This window comes from Trachemys scripta, chromosome 2 (genome assembly GCF_013100865.1).
Source record: "Trachemys scripta elegans isolate TJP31775 chromosome 2, CAS_Tse_1.0, whole genome shotgun sequence".
Lineage (NCBI taxonomy): Eukaryota > Metazoa > Chordata > Testudines > Emydidae > Trachemys > Trachemys scripta.
The window spans coordinates 195,799,871-195,825,531 of NC_048299.1; the positions used below are offsets into that span (position 1 = coordinate 195,799,871).

Here is a 25,661-nt window from a genome sequence, read left to right on the forward strand (position 1 = left end):
CAACCCTTCTGCTTTGTTTCAGCTAATCGGGTCCATCTTCATGCTGTTGTCAATTCATTTATTCTCAATCAGCATGAAAGTATTAGAGTTCAATGAGTTAAAGGCAAATGTAGGTTTAAAAAGGTATGCTAGGATATTAAAGTTTCTAGAGGATTAACCAGCAAACTTTTAAGGCTAGATCTTCAGCAGCTGTAAACAGGCATAATTCGGTTGAAATCTATGCAACTGCATTGATTTACACCAGCTAAGGATCTGGCTTTTAAAGTAATTGATAAACAAAATGTCCTTACAAAAAATAAAACCGTATCATTCATGGACCAACTCCAAATATGTTGTTAGAATGTTTTCTCCCACTGGGATCCTGTGAGAGCTGGAGAAACCTGTTCTGCTAAGACTGGATGTATCCAAGTACTTTTTAATAACCATGAAATCTCTCTTCAATTCTAGTGGGATTTACATGTTAACCTCTGTGGGAAAGGCTTTACTCATTGCTTATATTTTAATTTGGCAGGTGCTACTGATGTAGAACATGAAGAGAGAGAAGATGAACCTGTCAAAAAGAAATCAGATGGGCCAGGTATGCAGGCAGAAGGAAGGCTGCACTAGTATTGCATTGTAATTGTGATTGCGGGGATAAATGGCGTTACCATGTGGTCAATATGTAAGTAACCCAACGGCAACATACAAGCAACGTGATTCTCTCCAGCTTTCATCTGTTCAGTCAGAATCACAACTGACTCTAGTCTAACCAAAGACAGACATATTCATTCATGAAATCACAGAGGAAGAGGTCATGACCTACTAAATCATCCAGTCCACTTCCCTGACAGTACAGAGGTGTTCTCACTTTCAGGTGTTTTATCCAGTAGTTTTAAAAATCCCAAGGAAAAGGTCTTTCACAATAGAAGCAAATACTCTCAAGCTCTTCCCCAATGTATCAAACAGACATCAACATTTGCATAGTCTTCTGGCCAGTGGATGTATATGTATTATATATTTGTGTACTGTATTATGCCTATCTAGGATCCAGTCCTGCTTCCGTTCAAGTCAGTGCCAAAACTTCTGTTGACTTTTCTTGTGCAGGATCTGGCCTTCAAATTTTAAGACCAGTAGAGCCAGGACCCTATATTTATTATATATTGTGCACTGCTGAGCACCCTGTTCTGGCTCAGTTAGGGACCAATACTGCAAGAAATTGAATGTCTCCTGCAAGGTAATGAATGACCTTAAATCCCATTGATTCTAACTTCCAATGGAACTTGAGAGTGCTCAGCAACTCACAAGCAGCAGCCAAAAACTTGGCCAATAACAATAAGCTGGTAAGGGGTTTCTCCAACTTAAGAAATGAGTACAGCTATGCCACATCCTAAAACTAACAATGTGAGTCAGATCCTCAGGACTGGCTCTTTGGCTTCAGGTGGTGTGAATAGAAGGATGGTGGCTTCCTCTTCAGTCTAGCCTTGACCCGTTCTCACCTGCTGCAGTGTGACCTTCTCTTCTAGAGCTATTTATCTCCTGTATTTATAATGAAAAGGGCATTCTACTCTCCAGCAAAACTTGTGCCGCAGAGTGAACCATAAGGTAGCAAAGGTCAGAAGCATGAGATACCTTGTCCCTTTCCCACAAGATCAGCACTTCTCAAAAGAAGAAAAGGTTCTTACTTTCTTCCGGCTTTTACTATCTCATGGCGTAGCTTGGTCAACTAACATACGGAGATGATTTTCAGTGACTGTGGATGGTCTGATGAGGGTTGAGGAAAGGGAAATATGATGCTAATTGGATTATTATTGGGTTTGATTGGAGCAAGCATGAAGCATCTTTCAGATTTGATTTTAACTGTTTCACCCATCCCCTAGATAAAACTCATTGAAGGAAGTGTTTCCAAAACTGGAGGGAAACATTCTTAGAAAGGGTTATTCTAGTTAACAGCTTTGGACCAAATTGCTAGGCACCTGCTACTCCCATTAAAGTCAATGGGGGCAGCAGGTTTTCATTCTCTCTCAGTATTTGACCCTTTAAGTATAACAGTCTCTCCAGAAAATAAATCGTTCCCTTTCTGAAGATGTTTACATGTGATCGATCCCCAAAAGATTGTTTTTAAAAGGTGACAGAGAACAGAACAGCCACAGACTCATTAAAAATGTATACTACATCACCTCCAATCCTCAGAGAAAAATGACCTTCTAGATTAGATTGGAAGTCACTGGCAAAGCATCTCAGTGAGACCATAGGATACCTATAATAGCTGAATAGTAAAATAGACTTCTTGTTTGTAAGTAAGCAGAGACTGCCCCACAATTAATCTCAATAGTGTAAATGGTACCCCATCAATTGTGAGGGCATGTTTCAATACAATATATACTGTCTGCATACATACTCTGTGTGTGTATGCGAGAGAGAGAGAGAGAGAATCACATTTTCTTTTAAATTGTGCATGAGTACATCTGAAGTCATAGGCATCATTTTTGAGTTGCCAGGGGGTACTCGACCCCTGCTCCACCCCAGGCCCTGCCCCCATTCCACCTCTTCCCCCAAACCTCCCCCCTTGCCCCTCCCCCGAGCATGCCTCGCCCTTGCTCCTCCCCCCAGCACCTCCTGCATGCTGCTGAACAGCTGAGCTCTGGTGAGCAGAAGGTGCTGGGGGGGGGAAGGAGAGGAGCTGATTTGGGGGGGCTGCCAGTGGGTGCTGAGCACCCACTATTTTTTTTTCCAACCCTGGAGCACCCATGGAGTTGGCATCTATGTCTGAAGTTTAAAGAAATTGCAGTGCTCATCAGAAACAAAAACTAAACTTTACCTTTAACTTATAGTGATAAGATTTTGGTTAGCCCAAATATGAGTACCTAAAAGTATGTAGGAATAATGCTTTGGTTAGTAAATTATAAAATCCCTCCAAACCCAAATAATACAGAAAAGCACTGGAAGTGAAAACAGCAATTGGATAACGATAATGCAAAAAAAGTGGGGGAGACGGGGGGAGGGTCAATGGAATCATTCAACAGTGGGGTGGCTCCCTGAATTAGAAATGCATCTGTTTTTAACATTTCTAGGTATCTACTGCATATTACTTTGTTAGTGTATAACTTTTGCATGCCTTTTAAAACACAAACTACTCACATCCCAAAGTGCTGAACAACATAGTCTGGTGATATTGGTTACTGACACTGTTAAAAAGCTTCTCAACAGCAGAGCTATAATGCTGACCTAGTGGAAGAATCTGCAATATGCAGCTAAAATGTTTACAGTATTTATTACAGAATGGACCTATGTCAGCATTAGATACATATATCTGGTTCTTTCAGATTTGGAAACCACAACATAGGGCTAGATTTTGGTTTGGAAAGAGGATTTCAGCACTTTTGTGCAGCACATAAAGCATTGTCAAACTATGAGAGGGTGGGATGGAGATGGGTTGCAAATAGTGGCATGATTCTATAAACCCGAAATACCCAGAGGAGCACCTACTCATATGAGGAGTACCACTGATCGTGCCAACAGCACTATTCAAGTAAGAAAGTACTCCTCAATCCACATTTGCTGAATTGAAACCATAAAAAGAAATCCAACTAAAACTACTGTTGTGTGTTTAGATGCAGTGGTTGTTAAACACTGCTCCTTGCAATATTTGCCTCTTATTGTGGAAGAGGAATATATATGTAAGATTTCAGCTAGTGAAGTGACTTGAGAGTAGAAGTCAACTGACTACACAGTGCAGAAAATGTGAGAAAGAGGGTTCATGAGATGAGGCCGTGTATCCCAGATACAAGAGTAATAACTGTAGGCAGATCAAAGATACCAGCTCAGGCTAGCAAAGTCCAGGCATGAAAGGAGAACTGGCTAGGAGAAATTCCACTGGACAGAAGAAAATGAATGTACCGAATGGATGAATAAAGTGCCCAGTTCTACAAGGTGCTGAGTGCCCACAACTTCCATTGAGCTGCTGGAACTGAGGCTGTCTGCACCTCTTAGGAGATGCTTAACCCTTAGGGCTTTACCCTGCAAAACCCTTCCACACTTGAGGAGTTCCTCTGAAGCTGGTGACGATTACTTATGTGACTAGCAGGATCAACCTTTTAGAGGAGAAAAAGGCATTCCAAGATTACAAACACTAGTCAGACAGGCCATGTCTACACAGGAGCACTCAGGAAACTTCAGACAAATTGACTAAAGGTGTGAATTCAATGCACATAAACTTAAATTTGTTAACCCCCCAGGATTAAGTTACAACAAACTAAGGCCATTTTATTCCTGAATAAGAGCAGCCACATTGGGAGGGTTGTGGGGTAGGTGGAGGTATTGATACGTATAAATTTACGCACATTGACTTCACACTTTAGTTGATTCACTTTAAGTTTCCTGAGTGTTCATGGGTAGTCCTGGCCATAGAAAGGTAGGAAGATAGCCCCAACAAACCACATGGCTTTCAGCCATTTCCAAACATTCCTGTTGCTGATAGAGAGAGGTCTTGCAGCCTGGATTATTATATTCAATAAAGTAAAAATTGAACTAGCTCTTGTGAAATGTCAGAACAGGATCATCATGTGAATAAAATAAGTTTATAGTCATTAACTCTATCACTTATTTCCCCTCTCAGATAATATCATCAAAAGAATATTTAATATTTTGAAGTTCACCTGGGTCCTTTTCCTGGCAACTCTAGATAGTTTTACAGCTTGGCTCAATTCCATTTCAAGAGAGCACATTGATATCTCTACTGTGCTGAGAATTGAGAGATGCATGCTGACCAGGGAAATTAAAAAGGTAACATACGTTGTGCTTTACTTTTGCTCGTACCATTTGCATTGCAGTGATAAATGAGAGGTTTATCTTTTCAACTTAATATGAGGCAGTGTACTAGAGATGGAAATTTGTAAAAGTCTCACTTACACAGATTTTAGAAATAGTCTGACTTCTGTAATCCTCTGTTGCATTCTATTTCAAAAAAACCAGATACATCTCGAGAACTGTGGCTCTGAGCATATGTGCTGGAACTAGGGGTATTGTAACCCCTTGGCTTGAAGTGGTTTCCATCATATACGGGGTTTACAGTTTGGTTCAATGACTCTCAGCACCTCCACTATACAAATAGTTTCAGCACTCTGTCTCTGAGCCCAAAGCGGCTGACTGGAAAAACAAATGTGCTTAGGGATTTAATTCTGAAACACCCATTGAGGAGTGGGATTTATAGTAGACATTCAGAAATCACATCAGGAGAGAGGAAGGCATAGCATTGTTCATAATATTTGGCTCAATCTGGATCTGTGGAGACTCCTAGAAATGCAGCTCACACTGGGCATGTGTGGCTTATCATATAAATTAATATAGTCACTCCTGTATGTACATTTAAAACATAGAGTGCTTTTGCTTTCACAGCCATTCTTCTTTATTATGATCCTACAAAAAAGCTATAATGCTGAATGTGTGCCTTTATAAATATTTAAAAGGCAAAGGGTCATAATGTCACAGACACTTGATTATAATTTCACTGCGGAAGCAGTGGGTAAATATTATTATTTTTTTAATTAATTTTTCCTCAAAACTTTTGGTTAATATGTGTTTCTTTTTTGTCAAGATTTCAAATTTAGAAAGTTTTGAATCAAATTTAATTTAGAGAGAGAGAACTGAAATTCAAACAAGTAATACTAGCAAAGGAACAGCAACATATTTTCGTGTAATTTATAATTGATCACTTTACTGAATTAAGGAAATCTGTGCATAAAGTCTCCATAAAACTCAGAAAAATGACTATGCAAAATAGCAAACTTCTTTCTCAATGCATGTTCCAAAGTCAATACAGCTATTGGTGGAGTGAGTTGGATACTGTTTGGCCTTAGGAAACATCAGTAAAGTTGTGATAGCCAGAAAGACGTCTGCTTGGCTCCTGTGCTCAGGGTTGTGCTTACTGTTAATGAAACCATCCTTTCGTTGACAAATTTGACCGGGAAGTCATTGAGAGAATAGATAGTGAAGCCTCTTTTTACACGGAAAGTTTTATGAACACATTTTTATTTCAATTACATCTTAGTAAATGAGATCATAATCTGACTCTGACTGAAATGGGCTTGAGGAAATTTGGGCTTTTGCCAGTTTGTTCTTTGCAAAGACTCATTTCATGCAGCCAAATAACTGAAGAAACCAAAATCTCTCACAACACAAATGCCTTACTATAGCTCTTCTCTCTTTCTCAGGGGAATGTTCCAACTCGTGAGAGCATCCATATGTATTACCAGAACCATATGATGAAGCTTTCTAGGGAATCAGGACTGGACACAATTGATGAAAATCCTGGTCAAGATTCTAGTTTACAGGCATCTGAGAGGATGGATAGTTTAGATTCAGCTGCTTCTCATGACAGTATTTCCAGGTATTTTGTTGTAAAAACAAAGCACTTGTTTTTGAATAGATAGAAAAATCATGTGATAGAAATTATGTTAAGAAATTGTTGCATAATGTTGGATTTCACATCTGAAGTTGAAGAACCCTTTGATTTATCAGATTTATCACTCACTGTACAGTAGATAAAAGATGATCGGATTGACAGACCCATGTGTTTCCCTCTGTGCAAAAAAGGGAGCGAATTAATTCTTATTCTCCCAACTCGCCCACCAACACCCCCACCCCCACCCCCCAGTCCACAAGACCTGGCTGGAGTGCAAAGTAGGCAGGGAGCATGGAGCAGAGCCCCAAAAGGTAGACAAAGCCAGGAATCTGAAGGGATCCTGGTCCCTAAGCTCATGGGTACTGGGCAGCTGCATGGATGATTCCTGTCTACATTCTGCAGTGGAGCAATTGCCATGCTGTCATTGGCTCAGTGCTCTCAATTATGATCTATGACTCTGCGGAGAGGAGTCACTGAATGCCACTCATACTAGTGCTACCTCAAGCACCATTCTCTCTCCATTTGTCTGCAGTTTTGAAGGAGGTTTGGGGACATACTCCTTAGTGCAGTTCCCTCTTACCCTTGACCTCAGTCCTTTTCCTGCACAGCCGAGGGGCTGCATGGATATTTTGCAGGGGCAACATGGCCACCAAGCTCTGGGAGGAACATCTGGCTGAATTAATTTTCCTCTGCATGTCAATACCAAATAACAAGCTTCTAGAGGGTTTTTGAACTATTTTACAGAGATTAATATACTGAAGACAGTTTCGTGGTATTTCACTTTGATTGTGAGAATAGGCACTGAATGAAGGAATTCCATCATTTATTACCAATGTTTTGTTCTGGACGATTAAATTCTAGTCTCCTGAACATAGCCTGAGTAAAAGGACTTTGTACTGGGAAACTACATGGGTTTGAGGGAATATAATTTTCCCTCACAAGACAAAGGCAAATGGGGGGCAGTGGCACATAACCCCATGTGTCCCCCCCCCCCTGCCCCCCCCCTTTTGGAGGGGGAAATCCCCCCCCCCCAAAAAAATTCTGCGGGAAAGGGGGCGTTTTCTGTGGGCAAACAGTCATGCAGAATCCCCCCAGGAGTAAAAACCCACCTTCCCTTTCCACACTTCCCTGGAGAGAGATGCTGCAGAGCTCAGTGCCAAAGGCTTAGCACATCCTTGCTGTTTCGCACATGCACAGACTCTCACTCATCCACTTCCCTGTGTTACAAGAACATCCTGTTTTCTCTGTGTCCAATGCGTTTTTGACCTTTGAGATCCTGCAGAAGTTGTTCTACAGTGTCAGAAGGGGGGGGAGACCTCTGATAATCAGATAGTTGCTTTCTGCAGTTTCTTCTTCTCTGAAGCGTGGCAGTAGCCTCTCACACTCGATACTCCCCTGCAAACTCAGTTGCTTGAATGTACAGTAACTCTGCTCAGCTTTTACTAATGACATATGGTCAGAGGTTAACAGGATAAAAATAGTGGAGGGCTTGTCTTCCTTTCATAGTTTATTCACAAGTAAGTGTAACTGAATGTTTGAACACTTATCTGAAATAAAAATGTGTAAGCAATGTGCATAAACAAAATACCCACAAAATTACCCAGCATTTCCACAGGCTGTAAAAAAAAAACAAAAAAAAACCACCAGGGTCAATGCTGGCACTCATAAGACATTCAATAGTTTACTGCAGTTTAACCGTCAAAATTCTTTATTTCATGGAGTAATAAAGCCAGCACACATTTCCTCATGGCTAACTACCAGGAGAAATAGCACCTGCATGTGTTGTCTGAAAATTCATTGGGGTCAGACAGTATAGGAAAAACATCATTCAGCCAAATTCTGCTCTCACCTGAATGCAAGACCCATTGACTTCACTTTGAGTCTCATATGGATAGCTAAGTGGTAGAATTTGGCTCTCAGGATTCGTCTGCTCATTTAAAGAGAGAGTACTTATAGGTACAAAACCATTTTCATTAAATAATATTTCAGTCATGTTACCCAATATATACTGCACTGGTGTACAGTAGAAATTGAAATCAGCTGTTTAGCAGTGTGTAGTAGCAATATGGCAGTGTTAGCTGGAGTGCTGACAACAATGAAAGCCATATGTTGGGGAGGGTAATTTTGTTTTATAAAAGGAAGTCAGTTGCCAAACATAATTTAAAAAATTATGTAAATCTTGTAAATTCAATATTTGAATTCAGTCTCTGTAGTAAAATTGTATCCACTGTTGCGATCCAAGCAATTCTGGTTGGAATAACCTCTTTTCCTCCCACTTTCCTCCCCACTAGCCCCAGCCCCCCTTTTGAGTGACACCTCACTTGCTCCTTTCAAACCTTTAGACTTTGATGGTGATGGTGAACCAAAGCTGGGCAAGAAGATAAATCATAATACCTATTTTAACAGTTGTTGTATACCCACTAATATAATCTTTGAAAAAACTTTGTTTCCCCAAAATAAGATGTCACAAGGGCACATTAACAAATGAACAACAGAAGTATTGTCACCATTGATTCTCTAATCTCAAACTCTTTTCCTGGAAATAGATATTTACATGTTTGTGTATAGTAGTGTTTGTGGAGTATGTGCATCTGCTGCATCACTAATGACCTCTAAATGGAGGAAGCAATAACCAGTCACTTAGATCTAATGATAGATCTTCTGTCTGTTTATAAAAGCATCCTTGCCTGTCTCTTTCTGGGATTATGAAGAGGTCTCATGAGCTGTTTTAGCAATGCAAAGTATTGCAGATCACAAGTGAGTGACATTTTGCATTGCCCAAACAATGGTGAGAGAACTTTATCATCTCAAAAACCTCACTCAAAAGCTCATCAGATTTTGCACCAGTTCCTTTGCTAATTTTTTTCCTTTGCTAAATATAGAGCTTGTCCTGTCAACAACAAGATTACTTTTTAAAATATGCCAATGTTTCTTAATTGTAAGGCCAATTCTGTTCCAGTTGAAGTTAATGACAAAACATGAATTGACGTCAACAAGCATCAGTTTGGGCTTTATATTTAACATGCTCTCATACACAGTTCTATTATTTTTGTGAAAACTTCTGTTATACTCATATTATTTCTGTATTAGCCAATAAACTTTCTTTCCTACTGGTACTTTTCACTTCCAGTGAATCTGATTCAAATAATAATTTTTTAACCATTATATAACAATTCATTTCCAAGCCTCAGAATGACTGAGATTAATCCCCGTTTCATCACCTGAAGATTAAGCAATATCTGGGTGCTCCAAGGGACAGTTTCCTCTATAATTAAGTTGTTGTTTTGGTCTTTAGTTTGTCCCAATACAAAGTTTTCATTCTAGATAGTCAGTGGACCACATGTTTATGGATTTTATTCGGCATATAAGTGATTGGTCTAATAAGGTGCTTAGTAATGGGGGGGAAACTGGATGCTTATTTCAGAATTAAAATAATTAAATCTTAACTCAGTTTATACTCAAGCAAATGTCCATTGAATTCTATTGGAGTCTGCTTGACTATTTTCTGAAAAAGAAAACTAGGCAGTTACACTTTAAAATATCACACACTGAAACATCTGTCTGACTTCTATAAGGTCCTGTCAGTAAAATTATCATATTAATTTTTTAAAATTTTTAAGGGGAAAATTCTTCTCTCTAATCAAGAGTGGATCTGTCCATTGTGGATCCCTATTGTATATTTGATGCTTTAGGCACTTTTGATGGCACTGGACATCTTAAATGCAAAGTGAGGACATTGTAGGCAGTCGAGTTTGGCACAGAAGAGATAAGACAATTTTGCCCTCTTATAACTAGTTGTTTCCTGTGCCCTGCCAGAAAATATTTCAAGCCGGCATCATAATGAACTCATTGCCCTTTATTTCCAGTTAACTTATTAACTAAATACCTTATGAATTTAGGTAAAATGGCTGGGAGCTGATAAAGTCCAATTAGTTGTCTTTTGTGGAATGCAGCCTAAGATTACAAAGAAATAGAGCAGCGGTGGCCAAACTGCAGCTCGCAGGCCACATGCGGCTCTTTTATTATTAAAGTGCGGCTCGCAGAGCCCTCCACACACACACACCCCTATTGTCCACTACCAGAGTTGGGCGACGAGGAACTTGGGACCTCTGCTTTGCAGTGGGGTGGCGGGGTAGGGGCTTCTGCTCAGTGGGGAGCGGGGTCTCAGGGCTTCAACAAGAGCGGGGATGAAGCCCTGAGCCCCGGTAGGTGTGCCCCAGCTCTCAAACTTCTGAAGATTGTTGTATGCAGCTCAGAGGGTCAATAGGTTGGGCCACCCCTGAAATAGAGGGTAAAACTCTAGCACCATTAAAGTCAAATGCAAAGCTCCAACTGACTTCTGCAGAGTCAGGATTTCACCTTTTAGATGCCAAAACAAGAATCAAATCCAGAACGGTATCCAGCACCTAACGAGCTCTTGCAGCTTCCTTTGACTTTAATAGGAACTGTGTGATGCTCAGGAGCTCTCAACAAACCTTTTCTTCATCCTAGAGTCTCGCACAATTCTGTTTCCTTCCCCTCTGCAGTTCTGTAGGCAGCTCTGTGTTATAACACAGCCGGTGCTGGCCATGCCCCATTCTCTAGTTTGCCACCAGGCAATTTATTCCAAAGCTGTGTGAAAACTCCAAGAATGTTTTTAGTAACAATAACTTCAATGCCTATGTACAGTGATTAACTGGCCCACGAATTGTAGGTATTAAAATTTGGCTAATAAGTCATCCAGGGAAGGTAGCATTGTTGGAAATGCAGCTAGCAGAATGGGAAATTTCTTACCCAATCCTATCATTCAGAATAAAAACATCTATGCTAAATATATCCCCATTTGTAATGGATAGCTGATTAAGTTCATTTACAAATACTTTGACTTGGGCTTTTAATGCACATTTCAATTTAAAATACCTATTCTTTGAATGGTTTCAAAGAAGTTAATGCTTTTCAAAGTCTCTAGAGATGCCAATTTGAAAAGTGACCTGGAAGGATATACCTGGATAAATGTATGTGCTGGTTAGTGACTGAGTCAACACAAACTTTGCCAATTGTACATCGCAATATAGATCATATCCTCCTTACCAGCTTATTGGTGGTGTAGGTTGCTACACATTCGGAAGCACATTTACTGTGCTATGAGTATAATCTTGTGCCGCTTTCCAAACCTTGAAAGATTCTGATCAGCTGCTCAATAGACGTAGATTTTCCTTCTGATCACTGAGCTGTTCTTTCCTTAAACATGTGTGTAATCAAAATCATTGCAACGACTAACTCAGGGCCTAATCTTGCACCTAATTAAATCAGTAGTTGTTTTGCCATTGACTTCAACAGGAGCCAGATCAAGGCCTCCAGGTGGGGAGCAGTTGAGGGAAACTGGAATACATTTTTTCAATGAAAATTTACCAGTGGAGGCACTCCTTATGGTATGAGTCAGCTTTTGTTCCTGGCACAAGAGCTTGAGTTACTTAGTTTCCCTTCTCTGTATCTCCCCACTGTTATTTTCAAGACAACATGTCTACATACACACATATATATGTTTAGAGAGGAACTTGTAACTTTACAAGGTAATAACTATATTGTGGGTTAACTAAACACCAAAGTGAAAAAAGGCAACGGGCCATATTTTCAAAAGTGCTTGATTTCAATGGTGGTTAGATGCCTAATTTGCTTTAGATGCTTTTGAAAATCCCACAAGGTGCTTATTGCCTAAATACCTTTACAAATCTGCCTCTAGGTGCTTACAGAAAAGAAACCCAGCTCCCAACAAAGATAGTGAGATGGAGTTTGGGTTTAAAATGACACTAAAATATCATTAAAAAGTACACAGTCTGCTGACAGCTCCCTGTAATTCAATACCAAAAATCTCATTTAAAGAATTAGAGCTAGAGTGCCCTATAGATCCATGTATAGTGTGGACCTTCCAGGTGCTCAATCCTACACCCACTGAAGTCAATGGGAAAAGTCCCACTGACTTCAGTGGTGCAGGATCAGATCCTAAGTATGGATCACCCCTCATTGTTTATGTGCTTTTTTGTCTCCCGTATGAATCTTAGAGACCCAGAGAGGAGACTGCCTGGATTAAAACTCCAGATAGTTCCGTCAACTCAGTTCATGCACATCTGCATACTTCATTCACAATTACAGCAAAATACATTGCGGTTACCTACCATATGTCATTAATGTATTTGCTTCCTTCCCGTTGCTAATGTTTGTATTTACATTAGTGTTGTCTTTTTCATAACTCATCCACTTCTCATTTTATCCAATAGCATCCTGAATGTATAGTATATGCCTCTGTTGTCCCATTGTAGTGACAAGTGAAAGGAGATAAGGGTTTAACTGAAAATGTCCTTTCTTTGATATTGTGTGCTTTACAAATTTTGAAATAATGGGAGAAATATTTTTTTAAATGACTCAAAATAAATAAAATTTTCTTAAAATGATTATCAATGTCAATATTATACAATATCATATTAGATACAAATATAATATTAGATACAAAATCAAAAGCAATGGTAATTGTACTTGGCATTCATCAAGTAAGTACTGATTTGGCTCTTTTGTGCTGAAAGAGGACTGAAAGCTGTTTTTTCTATTAGTAGAACATGAGGGTTTTTTTAATTTTGAAAGCTCTTTTAGGAAATTGGCCTGCACCCATATAAAAGAATTCCACAGAATCTATTTTTAATAAAATAGATATTGTACAGAGGAAATCAGCTTCCAAAATGTTTTAATTGAATTTTTGGAATTTTTATTCAAAGTAAACAAAAGTAAAAACTCTCACTTATACCAAGTTATTGTCTCTAGGCAGTATGGGAACTTTGAGACTATATTGATTCCCATATCTATATGCATAGCGATTACATTTTATGATTAGTAGTTATGGCTTCTGTATTTTTATAGTCACAAACCGGCTGTACATAAGAATTTGGTTTTGGTGGTGACTCTAATCAGGTCCTTATCTTCTCTCTGAACCTTTTGTCTTTGTGTCTGTGTTTTCTGCATGGCGAGCACATTCATTTACTGAATTATATATAAAGTAATGTCATTGGTATTTAACATTGTGTTTATAACTGTTTGCGCTGCTAGCTGCTACACTGAAGCAACCATGCTGTTCTCAAGGCAGTCAACCCTTGATGATTTAGATGGACCAGACACTGTTCCTAAAACAAGTGAGCGCGCTCGACCTAGGCTTCGTAAAATGTACAGCATGGATATGTCCTCCTCATCAGCTGACAGTGGCAGTATAGTGTCAAGGTGCTTAACTCATGCATGCTTTGTTCACTCGTTTACCCTGGCCATTCTACATGTGGCATTGTATACGTGTGCAGTTGTGTGTGTTTAAAACAATTTGCATGCTTATTGGAAGCTTTATTCCCTTGTATATTGTGACAAGACTTTGAGGTACAAAAAAGTATCATAAACCAGTTACTTATTTGTTATTTTGCTTTTTTTTTTTTTTTTTTTTTTTTTTTTTTAAAAGTCCACTATTCTTTTATTCATTATAACTTGATCCGTAACTTTGACCTTTGACAATTGGCTCCTGCATCCTGAATAAAAAAGGGACTGATTTTCAAAGGTGCTGAATCCCCAGCAGCTCCGATTGACTTGAGTGGAATTTATGGGAGCTCAGCTCTTCAAATAATCAAGTACCTAAATATGGATTTAGGAATCTAATTTTAGGCACTTATCTATGAAAATTTTGGCCAGGCTCCTTTAATTTTTAGTTACTCTCTTCATAGGAAAGAATTGTTAAATATATTTTGAATTCTCTTCCACTGATTTACAGACTCTGAAGTTTTGGAATTAACTCAGGGAAATTATTAAGAAAAGATAGCAAGCAATATAAATACTGAAAGAAACAACATATTAGAGAAGTGTTTCAGAGCTGTTCACTCAGTTTTGCAACTCAAGACTAAAATTGTCTACATTTTATATGGCTTCAGGATATAAAAACAATGTTTCAAATATCACTTCAAAAATAAAATTGTATGGCATATTACATCATTCTACTTCCATATTGCACACTGTTTTAGCAACTTCTGGGTGTTGATTTATTTTGAAGTTCAGCATTTTACATTCTCCCTCATTAATCGTCTTTAAAGGAATTATTACTATTAAGAGTCATCAAAATGTAAATTCAAGCAACAGCTACCATCAGTTTACTTCTGAAAACTCTCACTAGAAGTTAAAAGGTGACATAACATAGCTACAGTAAGTATGAAAGTGGTTTCAAAGGAAAAGGGTATAGAAAGCTATTTTGAATTTTGGCAGGAGGTAGTATTGTCCACTGGCTTTTACAATAGCAAGTTTATTTTATATATATATATATTGGGTAAAATCCTAGTGAAGTCAAAGGAAGCTCTACTATTACTGGTCAGTATTTCAACCTCTGTCTCTTTGGTGAGCTGTAAAACCCATGTTGTTCTTTTTATTATCTGATTGTTGGAGCTGGGGTGGGGGCTAACAGACATATGGGAACGAAGAAAGAGAAGAGACTAGGCATAAGGGAAGAGTGGAGCATAACCAAAAGAAGACAGAAAGCAAAGCAAGGACAGGAAAGTAGCTGAAGGAGGATAGCCAGATTCTCAGTTAAGTCAATGAGCTGCACCAATTTACACCAGCTGAGAAGCTGGTACAGAGAGAAGCAAACACAGAGTGGTGTCAGGGAAGATGAAAAACACATAAAGCAGAGTAGAGCTTTGTCAAGCAAGGTGGAGAAGCAGAGAGATAGGTGAGCAGATAAGATTGAGTAAGAACAATGTGAAAAGAGGGGAAGTACACACAGAAGAAGAAAGAAGCAGGTAAGACAAAGAAGTGAAGAAGAAAAATGTAGAGTGATCTGAAGGTAAGATACCATAATACCCTGCTACTCAAACAGTTATTTACTCTGGATGGCACTACTCCATGTTTGCAATTGGCCTATCCTTTCATATAGATACAGCATGAAACATGAGGGAATAGATTCTGTGTCTCCAACTGAATTTTGCCTGCAAGCTGCAGTTTTGAAATGATAAAGCTATGATTGTTAGAAATGTTACATTTACAATGAAGTATATGCATTCCTATATTATACTGTAGCATCATGCAGCTCACTTGAAACAAATGTAGAAATATGCTCTAGTTGTGTTTAGAATTTGTTTGTTCTAAGAAAATTGTGTGCAAATTCCCTCTTTGTCAGCATTAATTTGTCTTGTCTTGGTTTGGAACTGTATTGAATCACTGCAAGCTCAACAAGCAATCACTCCGTGTGCAAATGGATCAGTGTTTTTTATGTGTAAGGAAAAGGTGACAGCAGTACATCTTCTGCCAACTGCAGTGCATTTTCAAAGTTTGGGAGCAGAGTGAGGGCTTGCCAATATTTCAACCTCAAAACAAAGTTAACAAAGTTTTCTGAGTAATTGTGGTAAGAGAGAAATCCTTTTTCTTCCTCCTGTTCCTGACAGTGAACCTACCCAGGTCACCATGCTGTATTCTCGTCAGGGCACAACAGAAACCATTGAAGAAGTAGAAGGGGAGCATGAAGAAGAAGGGGAAGGTTCTACATCAAGACGAGAAGATGAGGTGGATGATTATGGCTTGGATTCAGAAGGAGCTGCGTACACTCCTGATACTGACGTGCCATCATACTCTGCTGTGGATGGCAATGCCGAAGTCCCACCTTCATACAGCAAAGCTGTCAGCTTTGAACATCTTTCCTTCAGTTCCCAAGATGACTGTGCTGGCAAGAACCTCATGATGGTGAGCCCAGACGACAGTCAAATTGACAAGCTAAATGATACTATCCTCCCTCCATTGACACACGACCTGACTGCCAGTGAGCTGCTTCTAAACAAGTAAGAAACTTTAGAGAAGAAAAAACTTAGTCTTTTAAGTTTTCCTAAATACTTTAATTCCTGTTTTAGGAGGTGTTTTCTGTCTAACTACTGCTGTTATTAGTGAGGATTTTTCTCTCAAAAATTGGTTTTAATTGTTGGGATGGGGCTTTCTCTCTCTAATTGTTTTAATTTTATTTGGGAAAGGTCCTTCCTTCTAAAATTACCTGGAAAAAAAATCTCTGCTTCTCCCCCAACACACACTTAGTTAATAGCCCCCATTGCCATTGGATTTCTGCAGTTGAAATCCAATGACAATGCTGCACTCCTTCATGGACTGCAGCATACTCCCCTCCCCACCATGCAGCCAACAAGTTATGCTGGCCAGTGCTTGGGAGTTGGAGCCAATAGCTCTTCTTTCTCATCTTCCTTTGTGACATCATTCTTCCCAAAGACGGTAAGGAGGGAGACACTGCAGACACTGAAATTCTGCCCAGCCCTTATGCAGGCCACATAAGATGTGAAAAGTCTCCTTATGCCTTCCTTTACCACAGTGCACTTGCATTAGGGCCAGGCAGAATCTCCAATCCCAGAAATGATCCCATCAGCTCAGTTAGAACTGGACCAAAAGGCACTACACTGCCTGAGCAAATCAAGTGCTTTTTCTTCTATGCTTCCATGTCCCTTTCTTTTTCCAGTATTCAACCAAATCTTTCCATAGGCTGGAACATTTAAAGTGTTGACAAGACAAAAAAAAAAGCTCTTCTTTTATGCTGTGATTGTGCAGTGCCTAGTACAGTGAGGTCCTGGCCCATGACTAGAGCTCCTAGGCGCCACTGTTGTACAAACAATAATAAATAAATGACACTCAGGAAAAGCGGAGAGATTTAAATCTATGTGAGTTCATGTCATAATTTTATTATGTTTTTAACATCAACTTGTTTTTTTTAACAACAGTCGGGTTTACCCAAACAGTCAAAGGAGACAAGGCACATCTGGTGGCCAAAATAAAAGTGGCATTCATTCTGATCTCACTTACAGTTACACTGGTGTGAAATTAGTGTACTGACTTTTAGTGGAGTTATTCCTGATTCCTGGTATAAGTAGATCAGAAGTGGATCCAATGGCTCACTACCAGAACATGATTTGCAGATGAGGTGCAATGATTAGGTGTTTATGGGCAAGCTGATTGTTTTCATGTATTAAATACCAAACTAGCACTTCCAAATGGTTTATTGTAACTTGTTGTTGGAGCTTTAATGTTACATGAATTTGTTGAGCATCAGGCCATATTACATATATTTGTTTAGAATACCAAATTCTGTTCATGTTTACAGATTTTCCAACAGAATCTGCAACCATTATAAAGGAGAAAACAGTAATAATAAAAATCAGCTCTCGTGAATTTCATATTGATGTCATTCATGGAACTCTTCTTCTCACAGGATGTTTCGTGATGAAGAGCTGGAGGAATCTGAGAAATTCTACAGTGGTCAGCCTCGACTATTGCTTCTCGTTTATGCTCTGTATAACACACTGGTGGCCCGGTCAGAAATGGTGTGTTATTTTGTGATTATCCTTAATCACATGATCTCTGCCTCCATGATTACCCTTGTGCTTCCCATCCTTATATTCCTTTGGGCCATGCTGTCTGTCCCCAGGCCTAGCAAACGCTTCTGGATGACAGCCATTGTCTACACTGAGGTATGCCATTACTGCTACGTCCTTATTTGTCAAACACATTGGGAACAGATAACATGCTTTTTTGCAAAAAAAACTGAATAATAAGCCTCCCAGGGCAGGAATTGTCTCTTTTCTCTGCTTGTACATCTCTCCTTTGGGCATTATAATACATATATATACTAAAAATAACATCCTTGGGCATTGGTGTGATAGGTAAGAGGCAATTGTTTGATTTTTCAGTGCTGCACTTGGCTGACTTCCTTCTAGTTATAAAAAGGCAACACCTACTAATAGCTACCATCTAGTGGTACTCACGATACTGCAGTGACTGCCTATTGTATTTATAGGAAGATAACTGTGGTATCTCAAATGCCAGTGGGTGGCCCGTGTTGGTCAACACTGATTTTTTCATGGCGACCCCTCTAATTGGAATGTATGAAAACCTAATTAATCTAATTTTAAAAAAAACCATGAAATAGTCGCATGGTATTTCATGTGACTGACATGAGGCTACTTGTTCTGTCAGTTGAATGGTGTTTGGATAATTGTTCTCAATACATTGTTCCTGTACAGGTGACCATTGTTATCAAGTACTTCTTCCAGTTTGGCTTCTTTCCCTGGAATAAACATGTGGATTACACCAAAGATAAACCTTACCATCCGCCCAATATTATTGGTATTGAAAAGAAAGAGGGTTATGTGCACTATGACCTTGTTCAGCTCCTTGCTTTATTCTTCCATCGATCCATTTTAAAGGTAAACTGAGATAAAAGGCATGTCTTTATTTTATTTAATTTTTATAGTCATTCCTATGACTCTTCAGCACAATGAATTTGTCTTCACAGTACCCCTGTGGGGTAAAATGTTACTATGCCCATTGTACAGATGGGGAAACTGAAGAACGGAGAGATTGTGTGACTTGCCTAGTATCATACAAGATAGCTGTGGCAGAACAAGGAATAGAGTGGAAAGCTTCTGGTCCCACTCTGCAGGGCCATTCTCCCTCTCTGTCCCTTGTTAATCAACGTTTTTTGCAGGTTTACTTACAGGTGTTGAGTTAATATTCCTTTAACTTTTTTGGTTGTTACTTTATTTAAAAATCTATTTGCCATTTAAATTGTGAAGACTCCATTTTCTAAGGAAATGTTTGGCCTTGAAACTCATTAAAAGCCTTAAGACATCTCAACAGAAAAATACTGATCTCATTGCTCACTTCGCAGATAGTACGTCCCCAAAGGTAGGCAAAGTGGCCGTTTCTTATATTTGCTGTGTCCATCGCAATGAGTGAAACATTTATTTGTCCTTTAGAATTTTTTGATTTATTAATACAGTCAAATCTTAATTGTCCAACACCAAGCAACTAAAACTTTTATATGCGAACAATAGATATGACACCTGAGATTTGACTTCAGCGCACGTCTTTTTGGGCTGCTCAGGCGGTATTGTTTTCTTTCATACTGAAATACTTTAGTGACATTTGTATGGATGGACAATCGATCTTTTTTTTTTTTTTTTTTTCCTGGAAATGGCATGAAAGCGGAGGGGATAATTGAGGTGTACGGTTTAAGTGAACCAAGGAAAATATCATGGAAGGAGTATATTTTGATGAAATCCCTGATTTTATGGCTTTATGATTTCATTCATAATTTTTCCCAAAAACCTAAGGAAAGTTCTGCCCTACACATAATAACGTTGCAGAATTTAAAACTGGTACCCACTACAACACAAATATAATAATATCTCTAACTAGATTTTTTCTAAAATGGACATTAAGTAGGAACTTCCTTTGCCTCATTAGTGTCCCAGAAAACATACTGATATTTATTATATCCCTTTAGTCAAACTTAGGGGGAGGGGTAGCTCAGTGGTTTGAGCATTGGCCTGCTAAACCCAGGGTTGTGAGTTCAATCCTTGAGGGGGACACTTAGGGATCTGGGGCAAAATCAGTACTTGGTTCTGCTAGTGAAGGCAGGGGGCTGGACTTGATGAGCTTTCAAGGTCCTTTCCAGTTCCAGGAGTTAGGATATCTCCATTTGATGACTTCAAATAAAAAAGGGGATCTGAGCCTTATAAATATCAGGATAGGAAATGTTTGTAATTTATATAATCTGTCCTGGAGCACAATAAATATCACCCTAACTGAAATACAAGAGTGACATGCTTTTCTTCTTTTCTCCACTAGTGCCATGGGTTATGGGATGAAGATGATGAAGGTGAAAGCTGCAGTAGTAAAGAGGAATATGGCGATGAGCTCTCACTGACGGCAGACAGGAGAGATTCTGCTGACTCTTTAAAGTCAGTGAACCTTGCGGCTTCTGTGGAGTCCATACATGTTCACTTTCCAGAACAGCAAACTGCCATCAGGAGAAAAAGTTCCAGCAGTGGGTCACAACTTTCACACAGATCCAGTTTCTCCTCACAGAGGTCAAAGAGAGGTATGTGTCACAGCACTACTGGGCCTTGAAAACCAGTAGCTCAGTTCTGATTAGATGATTCTCTTGAGACCTTTGATGTATTTCTGTGGAGAGCTCAGAAAATATTTAACACAACGGCTGCTTTGTGAGAATAGGAAATATGTGAATCAAAATACCAGATACTTATAGCGATGGGCTCAACCCAACACCCAGGGGTGAACTCTCTCAACTTTGATGAAGTTCAGATCCAGATCCAAGCACTACAACCAGCACTTTCCCTATAATTTGCTGGAACTGAACATTCCAAATCTTTGGGAAGGTCCAGATCCAAACTTTATGGCTCAGCACCATCTCTTGTTAGCAGGAGTTCATAGTGAACTTCTTATTTTTGTTAACATCTGAGTTCATATGGTACCTGAAGTGAGAGAAGTATTGATTTGTGATATTGTGACAGACTACCTTCCCTATCTCCTGAAGAGGAAGACTTTACTATAGTTTGTGTATATATATATCCAAATCAATATCAAAAAACACAAATCTATTTATCTATATCTGTATATATATACACACACACACACCATCCTGGCAACTGAAGCAGGCCAGTCACATATCAGTTTTGGTACCAACTCTTTTTTTATAGTCATATTAAGTCAAGTTTTGATTCAGCCAGTTGTCAAGTCTGTGTCAAACAGTCAAGACTTTACTATATATTTATATATGAAAAAAAGGTATAGGGCTTAATTTAAAAACCTCTTAAATGTGCAAATTATTTACACAGGTGATTTTAGTCCTGTATTTTTATCTAAAGTTTGATATTAACTGGATGCTTGCTTTCTTGTTTTCTTCCTCCCACCCTCATTTCCAGGGAGCACCAGTACACGAAACAGCAGTCAGAAAGGAAGCAGTGTATTAAGCATTAAGCAAAAATCTAGAAAAGAGCTTCTTATGGAAAAGTTTCGAGAACAAATGATCAAAGCAAAGGCATTTACAATTAAAAAGTGAGCAAATTTTCTCTAGGGGATTGGGGGCGTGGATAGGGGAAACGTCAAATTATAGTGAAATAACTTTTTAAGTAACTAAAAATATGCTATTCTCAGTAAAAATAAGTTATAAAAGTAGAAATATATCAGCAGACTGGATGGTTCAGTAGATTGGTGATAGGATACAGATCCTTTCATGCTAGGTCACCAGTTCACACCTAAACAAAACAACAGCGGCTTTCGAAGTCCATTTGAAGGCTAATTGTTGTCCTGTGTGAATGAGTTGGTCGACTAAGTGAATTTCCCAATGGCAAGTGTTTGCAGAACATTACAAAAACGGCCAACACAATAGGTAATAATTGGTTTCTGTAAAGCACATGGACCCCAAAAGTGAAGTTTATAATTAAGCAAATTAATAATATCAGCCCCTTCCTTTTGTAAGCTTAGGAACATGAGTTCAAGGTACTTGTGTTAAATCAGGTTGTGGTGTATGTTGTTTCAGGACTCTTCAAATATATGTGCCCATCAGACAGTTTTTCTACAATCTCATTCACCCGGAATACAGTGCTGTGACTGATGTTTATGTGCTGATGTTCCTCGCAGATACAGTGGACTTCATCATCATTGTGTTTGGGTTTTGGGCTTTTGGGGTATGTTATGAGAGGCTTGTTCTGTAAATCCTCTTTCAGAATCTTGTGAAATACCATGTAGAATTTGTTATCCCGAAGTTATTGTAATGTTTTCCTTCCCAGAAACATTCTGCTGCAGCAGATATCACGTCTTCATTATCAGAGGACCAGGTACCAGAGGCATTCCTGGTGATGGTGCTCATTCAGTTTGGAACAATGGTGGTAGACCGAGCACTGTACCTCAGAAAGACTGTCATGGGAAAAGTCATCTTCCAGGTCATTCTTGTTTTTGGGATACACTTTTGGATGTTCTTTATCTTGCCTGGAGTAACTGAAAGGTAAACCCATTAAAAATAAAGCATAAGAGTTGAATAACATCATTTTTCAAGTTTATTCCTAATTTAATTTGAGTGAATTACAGCTAAAGACTGAATCACAAACAGATTTCTTCTTGATCTCATTTCTAAACGGATTGTTTAAGTACTTTTTCAGAATAATTAGTGCACAGATATGGAACTGCTTGAATGGGGAAAGACTGAGCTATATAAAACCATACTGAATTAGAACTGCCTTTAGGGCAATAATTTTGTAGTTAATGTATCATGAAGATCTGGACACAGAGTACTAAATTCAATTTTGAGTTTAAGGAATCAGAGCTGATATAATGCAAACTCGTGGGCCATCCCTGCTTTAATGAAAGCTTCCTAACAACCTCCTGTTTCCTGTAATAGCTCTATTTCCAACCCCCCCCCACCCTCAACATTAAATACACAGGCTTATTAAAGCTATCAGACGGCTATTGATTATTAGGTCATAATTTGTCCCAGCAACTAATGAAAAAGTGCAAACTTAAAATTCCAAGAGAGTTGCATTGTACCTTGCAAATAGTGATAGAATAGTTTACTGAGGAAAAAAATGGATTCATTACATGTGAAGAATACAAACAAATTAATTAGAAAAGATGGAAAAAAACCTCCTTTGCACTTAAAAATTGTCCTTGAATGTATTTATTGTATTTTTCCGAGTGCAATAGTAATTACAGCCATGCTTGAATAAAACTGCTATTCTCCCAGTGACCTCCTACCTCAAAAGTTACAGAGCACTGAAAAGGGAGAGAAAACCCAAGTTTGGGATTGTCAGTTTAATTTGTTGCTTAAAAGAAAAGGCAACAAAATCCCTCTTGATCTTTACCCTGCCTTTAAGAAATATGTATCTCATAATCTTGATCTTGAATTTGCATTTGAAACCTGTCCGGGTCAATTTAAATCAAACTGATCTCTCTAAACACATGAAAGTTCCTTATCTACAATAGTTTTCCAAAACAACTCAATGAAAACATTGGGTCATATCTTATTCCCCAAACACTGTCCTTGGTGAGGAGTTCACAGCATGCTGCTGAGCTGTAATCATGCTTAGGCACATTCCAAGAGGGACCGCTCCACTTCTGAGATGCCCACATCAACAGCTCCTTCCCAGTTGACTGAGCAGTTTACGTGGTCTAAATCAGCATCCCCGGTAACTGAGAAACGGAGGTAGATCCCAACCTTCAGTGTCTCTCACATACGTTTCAGGGACCCTGATCCCTGTCTCTGACCCTTATCATCACTAGAGGTACAGTAATACTTGCAGGCTCTACTGGGAGAGAGGCAAGACCAGAATCCACAGTGTTGCTTGTAGAAGGGTGAGTAACTCATTTGCATGTGTACCCCATCCGTCCTGCTGCAGCTTCACATCAAGCTGCTCAAGGAATGGATGTGGGTCTTCTCCACTCTCCATGAGCACACTGGGTCAGCCACTGGGAGCTTCAGCGCAATGAACAGCAGTTGAAACAGCTGTACAGTGCTACTGTGTTGCTTACAGCCCTGCAAACACGAGTCAGGATTTAGCCCAATTATATGGATTTTTGTTATTAAATATCTACACTTTCAGGTGTAATTTTTCTCTAGAGCTGGGTGACAGCCACAGAGAAACCTGAAACCAGGGATTGATTGCAGGTTTTCATAAATGAGGAGCTGAGAGATGTGCAGAGCATTTTGGATTAATTTTGTAGAACATAGATATAAAGCTCATGAATTTTTTTTATCTCACCTTTTCATTGCAGGAAATTTAGCCAAAACACAGTTGCCCAGCTCTGGTATTTTGTGAAATGTGTTTATTTTGGGTTATCAGCATATCAGATACGTTGTGGTTACCCAACCCGTGTTCTTGGCAACTTCCTCACCAAAAGTTACAACTATGTAAACCTCTTCTTATTTCAAGGGTAAGTGTATTCCCACTCGCTCTCAGCCACCCTTGTACATATGTAGTATGAAGGTTTAATTGTCACTTAGAAGGCCTCATTATTCATGACTTAGTTAAGTTCTGCAGGTCATTGCAAATGAGTGCTAATAAAACCTTTATTGCATATCATATCATCATACCACCACAATATATAATATATTATCATATCATCATACCACCACAACTATTTTAGAAATGTTATCTGCTCTTTAAATCTATGAACCTTCCTTGTCATGAGCCCAACTATACAGACCTCTAAGGGAGAGAAAAAATGTAATTTAATCCATTTTTAGAATTCTAACAATTACCTTACATAGTTTACATAAAAATCACTGTAGTGTCCTATGTCCCTGGACTTTCCAGGTCCAGAAACAAGTACCGTGTGTCCTATTGGAAAGTTTGGACTCTCCACTTTTCCAAAAGTTTAAAATGCTCTTTCTAACCCTGCAAAGTAGTAAGATATCAGACCTTAAACCTGTCACTGGACTCGCACCTCATACCAAGAGTCTTGAGTGGGAAATAACATATGGGAGTGTTAAGGAAATATTTGTTGTAGTAGAAAGGATCTTTTAAAAAAAATAGTGTCTCTCAAGCTGCTCAGAGATATGGAATATTAGTAGTTATCCTTGGAGAGATGGATCAGTGGGCAGAATGCAGGTGAGAAAATAAAAGTACACGATACTCTGAATGCAGTGCATAAATATTGCCATCACATACATACTATGAAATAGCTATAATATGAGCCGCACATGATTTCCATGTAAAACTAGTGATGATGTTTTTTAAATGTCAAAAGTGTGGTGAGATGAATCATAACATTTTAAGACTACATACAGGCTCTTCAGCCCATTAAAGAGGAACTTTCATGTTGGAGAAATTCAAATTTAAACTTGCCTAAATCATTCAAATTTTAGTTGTCTCTCATACTTTGTTTACCATTATTGTTAATTATTACTGACTATGAGTCTGAAAAGTCTTGGGGTTCTGTGCTTGCCAGCTAAACAGTTCAAACCATAATCAAATTTATCACAGTCCCTTTGTTCTAATAATCCAGGCTTTATTCCAAGATTTTTAGTATGTACTGGTTACAGTCCAGCTAGAAAAATCACAGAAATAGCTTTCCTCGCACTATAACAATGTTTCTGGTTTGATTGGGACTAGGAAGAAGAAAGTGGAAAGGTGGGTAAATATTAAATAAATCAGTTTTAATTAAAATATTTTTAAAAGGTAACCAAACAATTTCTGACCCTCAGAAAGTATTCAAGTTGCGCAAAAGGTACTGTGCGTACTCATAGCCCAGCTTCTCCTGTTGATCCTACAGTAAAATCATAAGGCCAGGTTCTCTACACAGTTACAGCCCCTGCACCAGTCTGTGCAAAAGTACCATAAAGCAAATGGCAAGCAGAGAATTCCCTTCCAAGTGAACTGCAATCTGGTCTTATATCCGTCTCTGTCTTCCCCTCCCAGTTTAGGAGATATGGCAGAAAGGAAGA

The 25,661-nt window shown here is 38.8% G+C and overlaps 1 protein-coding gene across 1 annotated transcript in view; it reads left to right on the forward strand.

The window, feature by feature from the left end:
* Positions 1-25,661, forward strand: part of PIEZO2 (piezo type mechanosensitive ion channel component 2) — a gene marked incomplete in the record, with an annotated part of 436,326 nt that overhangs the window by 388,176 nt on the left and 22,489 nt on the right. The window contains 12 exon segments of the mRNA XM_034762599.1: positions 512-577; positions 4,595-4,761; positions 6,189-6,364; positions 13,457-13,624; positions 15,814-16,203; positions 17,628-17,886; positions 18,439-18,621; positions 20,048-20,300; positions 21,145-21,277; positions 21,762-21,909; positions 22,012-22,226; positions 23,990-24,148. Coding sequence (XP_034618490.1) covers positions 512-577; positions 4,595-4,761; positions 6,189-6,364; positions 13,457-13,624; positions 15,814-16,203; positions 17,628-17,886; positions 18,439-18,621; positions 20,048-20,300; positions 21,145-21,277; positions 21,762-21,909; positions 22,012-22,226; positions 23,990-24,148 — 2,317 coding nt within the window.